This window comes from Apis dorsata, unplaced genomic scaffold, assembly GCF_000469605.1.
Source record: "Apis dorsata unplaced genomic scaffold, Apis dorsata 1.3 scaffold_193, whole genome shotgun sequence".
NCBI classification, from domain to species: Eukaryota; Metazoa; Arthropoda; class Insecta; order Hymenoptera; family Apidae; genus Apis; species Apis dorsata.
Genome location: NW_006263477.1, coordinates 196,972 through 205,891, shown reverse-complemented (window position 1 = coordinate 205,891; position 8,920 = coordinate 196,972). Strand labels below are relative to the sequence as shown.

The following is an 8,920-nucleotide window of genomic DNA, read 5'->3' as shown; positions in this document are numbered from 1 at the left end:
ATACATATTCTGATATATATATATATAATATATAGATATATATATATATATATATAGATATTTTCTAATTTCGTTCGATCAATACAATTTTATTTGAATCGAAACACGAGAATCTTTATTGATAAATTTATAAGAGAAATTATATTGTTATTATTATTATTTACAAGATATCAATTATTAATTATTATTTTAAACTTAGAATTTGAAGATAGAATTCAAACTATCGTTAAAATCACATAATATTTTTTTTAGCTATATTATACATATTCGTTGTTTAAATGGTTGGAAAATTATATAAATTTTCGATATTATGCTAAAATTTTCAGAAATAAGAAAGGTATAATATAACAAAATATAACAGTTAAAATATTTGGCATATAAAAAATAAAAAAAAAAAAAATCAAAGAACTTGGCAGATTAAAAAGTTTCACGAAGAAATTGTTGTTAACATAAAATGTAATACACTTGTTAGTTCAGCTATGGATTGAAATAAAAAGATTCGTACCACTTTTGACGCAACTAGAGCGTGCAAAAAAACGTTAGAGATTCGTAAAACAACGAAATTGCTTGCTCTTGAAGACATCTTTTGTCCTCGTGGATCATCGAAAAGAGATTTGGAGCGGAACCATTTACTTTACCAATTCAAGAGATTTGAACAGATAGCTATATTATAAAATCGTGTGAATTATTTATATGAAACGATGTAGAATAAACGGTCGATTTAACTAATATTTAGTAAAAATTTAAAAGTCTTCTTACAGTTCTGTTACTTTATTTATTATATTTTAAAAATTATGTTACATTATGTTACATGTAATATTAAAAAACAATAAAATTTAAAATTTGAATTTGAAAATAGTAATTTAATAATTGATCGAATTAAATTAATTAATCGAATTAAAATAATTAAGTTTCAAATTATTATTTATGAATTTCAGGAAGAATATATATCGGAACATATAAAATGGACTCCAATAGAATATTTTAATAATGCAATTGTTGTCGAACTTTTAGAAGGCAAACGTTTACCAGGACTCTTCTTAATCCTTGACGATGTATGTGCAACTCTTCATAGTGGTAGTACTGGCGCAGATGTAAACTTACAAAAGGTAAATGATACTATAAAAATATATAAAAATTACTAATAATTTTCATAAACTATTTCTTATGATATTATAATATGATAATAATATAATAATATTATAATATGATATTATATATAGATTATCTTTATATGTTTGATATCTTGAAATTTTCGAGATATTCTTTTAAAATTTTGATGCTGATTTGTAGATAATTTTTTCTTTATCTATAATTATTTAAGATGAAAACATTCATTAAAGATTTACATTCTTTACATCTTGAAGAATCAATGTTGTGATGAAAATTGTGATTAAAAAGAAAAAGAAAAAAAAAAATATTCATTTATTTTCATATAAACCTGCAAAGTTTAATTTTTAAAAAGAATTAAATTTTTGAAATATTGAATTTTCTAATAAAAACAGTAATTTCTATAAAAATATTATTGACTTTCAATTATTGAATTTTTTTTACAAATATTCTAGATTAAATTCTTTTTCTTTTTAAATTTATTATGCTTCTCCAATAAATATTTTATATAACAGAAAATCTAGATGCATAAAATTTTAAATAGCTAAATATTCATACAATATTAACAAAATCAATTTTATTGTTAAATTTACAATTAATGTAATAAAATCTTCATATTCAAAAAATTTATTAATTATTAATTAATAATTTCAAAATTATTAATTAAATTTTCTTCACAAATAGAAATATTGGATAGTAGTGAGGTTTATATCCAATGATATTCTTCGATTTTTAATTTTTAATTTTGCAATTATTACTTCTGATTCTTAATTATTAAAATTTTTTTATTTTTAGTTTTATTTTTGATAATTAAATAGATAATTAATAATCATTTTTAAAATTTTTAAACATTTATATTAAATATTCTATATATTAATATTTATAAAAATTGACATAACATGAATTCAATAAGATAATATGATTAAAATGATATTAAAAATTCATTTAAGTTAATTTATTTTCTTCGTATATATTTTTATATAATATTTTTTTATAATCTTTATTCATTCGATTAATCTTAGTAATAATTGCAGAAACTTGCAGCTGCAGCTAATAAACACGAGCATTTCCAAAGCACGAATGATGGATTTGCTATTTACCATTATGCTGGTGTAGTTTCTTATTCGGTTGATGGATTTTGTGATAAAAATCGTGATGTACTTTTCATTGATCTCGTGGAATTAATGCAAACAAGCAAAAAGTAAGTTATTATTATCTTCTAATTTGTTATTAATAATATACACATATAATGAATATAATAACGTCTTTATAATATTTTCTATTATTATTTATAAATTTCTAAATACAACAGAAGATTTTGAAAGTCATAAAAATCTTTTCTTTAAAAAAATACATAATAATAAATATTTAAAAAAATATGCTTTTGTTTGATAAATATAAAAATTCTACAATAATCAATTTTAATATTCAATCTTAATATGACAATAATTGAGCCTTATCTTATATTTAAAATTTATATAATTTTATATAAGAAATAATTGATTTTAATTTAAAAATAGAAATATTAATATTTCTTAAATAATATATATAAAATTTTCGATAAGTATTTAAAAAGATTTGATAAAAAATGAAATTATCTTTTAATTTGATTAACAAGAAATTTATAAATTTTTTTTTTATTTTTTGTCTATTTTAAAAATAAATATTATTTTATTATTCTATTATATTGTAAATCAAAAATCAAAAAAACAATATATAATTTTATTTTAAGATATAATATAAATTGATATGATATTAAAAATATATGAAATATATTATGATTTTTCAGTTCTTTGATTCACAAATTGTATCCGCAAGAACTTCAAACAAATAAAACAAAAACGCTTAAATCTAGACCTACTACTGCTGGTAGTAAGATAAGAAATCAAGCAAGTCGATTGATGAATCAATTAATGAAATCTATACCACATTATATTAGATGTATCAAACCAAATGAAACGAAAAGACCTCGAGATTGGGATTCAGTTAGAGTAAAACATCAAGTATGTTTTTTTTTTTTTTTCATAAATTTAATAAGATCTTGATTTTTATTTATTTATTACAATTAATTTAATAAGATTCAAAAAAGAAATATTTAAATAATTTTTTATATATGTTTACTTAAGAAAAAAATTTATATATCCTTAAAAAAAAATATTAAATAAAAATAAGAAAATTAAAATCATGTAGCTTTGAGTTATATGAATTAAAGTCATTTATAGTCATATAATACATTTAAAATTTGAACAATTTAGAAAGAGAAATATTTTCATATTTGGATGTCCTATTAATATATGTATTAATTTCATATATAACAAATATCTTATAATAGTAAATATCTTATTTAATAATAATGTAATATTTTATTATAATATATTTTATATTAAACATAATTTTATTTACATTTAACATATATATTGCATATATTGTCATGCACAAAAAAATGAAAAATTTTCACATTACATTTTTATATATATTTATTAATAATAATTTAATATAATTTGATATTTATTAATAATAATTTTTCCAATTAATATTTATATTTTTATGCTATTTAGGTAGAATATTTAGGTTTAAAAGAAAATATCAGAGTGCGTAGAGCTGGTTTTGCATATAGAAGAACATTCGCCAAATTTTTACAGAGATATAGAATTCTAACGAAAGAAACATGGCCGTATTGGTCCGGTGATGAAAAACAGGGAATCGAATGGATATTAAATAGCCTTAATATTCGGAAATCACAATATCAACTTGGAAAAACAAAATTATTCATAAAAGTTCCTGAAAGTGTAAGTTTTATTCATATATATTAATATATATTATTCATATATACATATATATTAATTAATTCAATAATAATTATGAATAGTAGTTTTTATGATTTTTTATATTATTATATTAATTTTTTTGTGTATGAGCGTATACTATTAAAGTTTCATAATACATGTTATATTCTTGTGAGAATTCATTTGTACATCTTCTTTTTTGTTGAAAATTGGAATTATAAACTTTTTTTATAATTATTATTTATTTATTTAGCAATACCGAAAAAATGTTAAAATATTTTATTATAAGAATACGATTAAATAAATTTAAAATTAAAATAAGAAATTACTATTTGAAATAATTTAAATAATATTATTTTATTATTTTTTTATTTCATTTGGAAAAATAAAAAAAAAATAATCGCTAAAATAATTTTATAAATAGAAATTTAATAAATAAATCATATTGCATATTTTAATATTTATTATATAAATATTATCTAAATATTATTTGAATATTATTTTAAATAATATTATTTTAAATATGTCTAGATTTAAATATAATTTGTTTGTGATAAAAATGTGAAACTTTTAATTTACTAATAATTTTATAAAAATTTTATTAATTTTATAAAAATTTAATTTTATTTAAATTTATAAAAATTAATATAAAAATTAATAAATTATAAATTTATAATATAAAAATGTAATGTAAATTGTAAATGTAATAATGTAAATGTAAATTTATAATATAAAAATATAATGATTTTTAATAGCTTTTCATGTTAGAAGAAGCAAGAGATCGGAAATATAACATGTACGCTAGAATAATCCAAAAAGCATTTAAGAAATATTTCGCACGAAAAAGACACGAACAAGAAAAACAAGAAGCAGCTGATTTTTTGTTTGGCCGTAAAGAACGTAAACGTGCCAGTTTGAATAGAAATTTTATGGGTGATTATATTGGATTAGATGATAAGCCTCAAATATTAAATTTAATTGGAAAAAAGGAAAAAATTTTATTTACTGAAACTGCAAGAAAGTATGATAGAAGATTTAAGGTATTTATACAAATCTGTACAAAAATTAATTAATAAATTACGTAAATTAATAAATCAATGATGAATTATAGATGAGTAGAAAAGAACTTATTTTAACTAATAAATATTTATATCTTATTGGCCGAGAACAAATAAAAAAAGGTGCAGACAAGGGGAATCTAGTGGAAGTTATAAAACGAAAATTATCATTTAATCAACTTAGTCATGTATCGTTAAGTACTCTTCAAGTAAGTGAATATTATTATTATTGTTATATAATTTATATAATATATATAATTAATATGTAATTTTATTATTATAGTTTTATATATATATATATATATATATATGTAAATATATATATCGTAAAAAAAAAGAATGATTAAAATCAACTTTTCCTCTTTCACATACATTTTGCTCTTTTACTTTTATTTACATTTTTTTTTTATGTTAACTATTTCTTTTCTTTATTTTTAAAATATGATATTTTCATTCTTGAGGATGATCTTTAAATCTTTTTTCAATTAAGAATGTTATTACTTTATAAATACATAATTATTGTTATCAATAATTTCATAATTTTTACATTTTTCGATTTATGTATATTATATTGATTTACATATTACAATGTACAATTATTTCATAGATATTCTCTAATTATTTAATTATTATTCACTATTTAATTTATTAATCATTATTAATCACTATTTTTCTTTTCTCTATTACTGTTCCTTTATATGATGCTTTTTATTCATTGATGATTACAGGATGGTTTTCTTATTATCCATGTAAAAGAGGATTATGATAGTTTATTAGAATTAATATTTAAAACAGAATTTTTAATTCTTCTTAATAAAAAATACGTTCAAGAAACTGGACATATTTTAAATATAAGATTTAGTAACAAGTAAGATTATTAATACAACGAAAATAATAAAATGATTTAAAAAAATTAATTAATATGAAATATTTTTAATGTTATCTTATATAATTATTTTATAGTTTAGAATTTAAGATTAAAAAAGAAGGATGGGGAAGTGGAGGTACTAGACAAATACATTTCATGCAGAGTGATTATGGTAACAATGAAATTTTAAAGCCAAATGGAAAAATTCTAAATGTCTGGATTGGACCAGGATTACCAAGTACTACTAGTAAGTTAATAATAAAAATAAAAACAGTTTTAAAAGTAACTATTAATACTATATATGATCCATAAAGAAGATTATTTTCCTTTTAAATAATTGTTAATATGTAAATGTAATTGCATTAATTATAAATTTTTTTTTTATATTTTTTTTCATAGATTACTTTTCATTACAATTCTTTAATTATAAAATAAAAAAAATATTTTAAATAAATATTATGAACTTTGATGATAATAATTCAAATAATATAAAATTAATATAATAATTTTAATTTAAAACGAAGATTTTTCAAGTCTTCTAAAAGTTATCTCGTTTCGTAGTAATATGCATATATAAGTTAATGTGAAAATATTTGAACTATGTTTAATCTTAAAATTTAAAATAAATTAACAAAAGAAATATCTCGATTATTTATATGTATAAAAATTAATTTAAAGAAATTATTTTTTTCATACAATATTTAGAAAATAAATCTAGATATAAGAGTTAAAATTACTATTTTTAATATTTTTATTTTTGCAATTCATAAATGAAAAAATTTTTAATTAATAAATTGAAGAATCATAGTTATGTAAATCATATACAAAACATTTTGATTTATAAATTGATACTTAAAAGAAAAAAAGAATTAATATTTTTAAAAAATAATTTTCTTTATTAATTTTTATATTCTCCAATTTTAATATTATGTTAATTTTATATTTATAATGTATCTAATATATCAAAAACATATCCAATTCAATTAATCTTATAAAATTATAATATTATTTTATTTTCTATTAATTAAAATTTGCCAATCATTTTAAGTAATATTCAAAGCAATTGTATTTATTTCTGTTTTAGAGTTGAATATTAAAAAACCAATAAAAGTAAATCAACAATACAATGTATTGAAGAATAATTATTCTTTTTCATCAATTACGTTACAATCAAATAAGTCACTTCAATCAATTGTTCAACCTACAATTATCAAACAATTTCAAAATTCTAACATTGATCATACATTATCTTCAAAATCAACCATACCAAAAACTATACCTGAAAAACCTAAGTTACAATTATCTATAGTATCAAACATGAAAGTTGATTCTCTGAATGAATCTATGCAAACAAAAGAAAAAAAGCAAATAACAAAACAGCCGAAAAAATTAGAAAATAACTCTATGCCTTTAATGGGTATGTTTACCAATCCAAATGGCATTTCACATGGTGAGTTAATAATAAGCTTATTACTTTTTTTTTTATTTGAATTGAAATATTAACAAAATTAATATTAAAAATGTGATTATATAATCGTAAAAACATTGTTATTAAAAATAACTTAATATCAAATTCTTATTATCGTAACATCTTTTCTTGTTTTCAAATTTCTTTTAAAGTTTTAAAATTTTTTGTTTCTTGATATCTAATTGCATAATAATAATTCAAATTATTCAATTTTTTATAATTTTTTATTATATTTAAATAAATGATAATTAAATAATTATTTTAAATAATTATTAACAATTAAATAGGTTTATTGAAGTTTCCTCCAGTTCCTTCGGAGCCACCTCCATCGCATATACCAGCTTTCAAATATCCGATCGATAATAATGATCTCACAAGTAATAATAAAAGCATAAAATACAATAAGAATATACAAACAGATAAAAAACAAAACACAAGACAAGAAGTGAATAAAACTGAAAATGATGCATCTCATATTATTTCGAATAATAAAATACATCCATCAAAACCAGCTCTTCCTAGTTTACCTAAAGCTAAATCTTTATACGATTACAAACCACAAGATAAGGATGAAATAGAACTTAAAGAAGGTGATATTCTAGAAATACTTAAAGAACGTAAGTTTAAATTAATATAATTAAGATATATAAATATATAACCAAATTATATATAAAAATTATTATAAATAATATTTATATAAATAAATTTTATTTATTATAAAAATACGAAATATTATAAATATAAAATATATATTTACGAATCATTGGAAATATCATTATACATAAATTGTAAATTTATTTTTATATATTTTTTCAATTGAATTTTTTATAACTTTAAATACATACAGAATTTGATCAAAATAAAAAGAAAATTTAATAGATGATTCTAAAAATTAAAATAAGAAGAAAATAAATTAAAAATAATTTTGTCTAAAATTCTTTTTTTAGTTGATGATTAAATATCAAGGAAAATATGGACGCGAACAAATTTTTTTATACAAGTAATAGTAGAATTATTATCAGTACAGGAAACACTATAGTTTTAAAATATTTCATTATATATTTTATAAGTCATTTTATTTATTTATTTATTAAATTTATTTATAGTGCTATAAATTAATTCGAATTCTTATATAAAACATAATATTTAATTTCAGATGAAGGTGGTTGGTGGTATGGCAGATTAAAAGGAAAAACTGGACTGTTTCCTTCAAATTATATTGTTAAGATATAAGATATTAGATATTTTTATATATGATATGAATATAATTTATAGTATTATTTACGCAAAAAAATAATGTAATAGCTTTAACTAAATGAAACCAAATGAAATGAACTTTTTAAAAAATAATTCAAAATAGATTAATTTTTTTCAAAATATATATTTATACATATATGTATATATATTATAAAAAAAGTAATATATTATTATAAATAAAAAAGATAAATTAATTTAATAATTGATGAATTAAATTTTAAGCTTTAAATTTTGAAAGAAATATACTACATTTATAATTGTAATTATTTTATAATATGAAGCATTATAGTTGTTATAAAATAAAATGTATATTATAGTTTGTAAATGAAAAATATTAAATTGTAAAATTTTATATTTAAACTTTTTGTTATAA

The 8,920-nt window shown here is 17.9% G+C and overlaps 1 protein-coding gene across 1 annotated transcript in view; it reads left to right on the top strand.

Annotated features, from left to right (window-relative positions):
- LOC102676776 (unconventional myosin-Ie-like) overlaps positions 1 to 8,769 on the top strand; it is a 29,562-nt gene extending 20,793 nt beyond the window's left edge. The window contains exons 3-13 of the mRNA XM_006614596.2: positions 939 to 1,109; positions 2,145 to 2,311; positions 2,900 to 3,113; positions 3,669 to 3,899; positions 4,652 to 4,936; positions 5,008 to 5,163; positions 5,683 to 5,822; positions 5,918 to 6,069; positions 6,907 to 7,272; positions 7,578 to 7,907; positions 8,447 to 8,769. Of these exons, the coding sequence (XP_006614659.2) occupies positions 939 to 1,109; positions 2,145 to 2,311; positions 2,900 to 3,113; positions 3,669 to 3,899; positions 4,652 to 4,936; positions 5,008 to 5,163; positions 5,683 to 5,822; positions 5,918 to 6,069; positions 6,907 to 7,272; positions 7,578 to 7,907; positions 8,447 to 8,523 (2,289 nt within the window). The 3' untranslated portion in view covers positions 8,524 to 8,769. The remainder of the gene's footprint in view (positions 1 to 938; positions 1,110 to 2,144; positions 2,312 to 2,899; positions 3,114 to 3,668; positions 3,900 to 4,651; positions 4,937 to 5,007; positions 5,164 to 5,682; positions 5,823 to 5,917; positions 6,070 to 6,906; positions 7,273 to 7,577; positions 7,908 to 8,446) is intronic.
- The last annotated feature ends 151 nt before the right edge of the window (positions 8,770 to 8,920 follow it).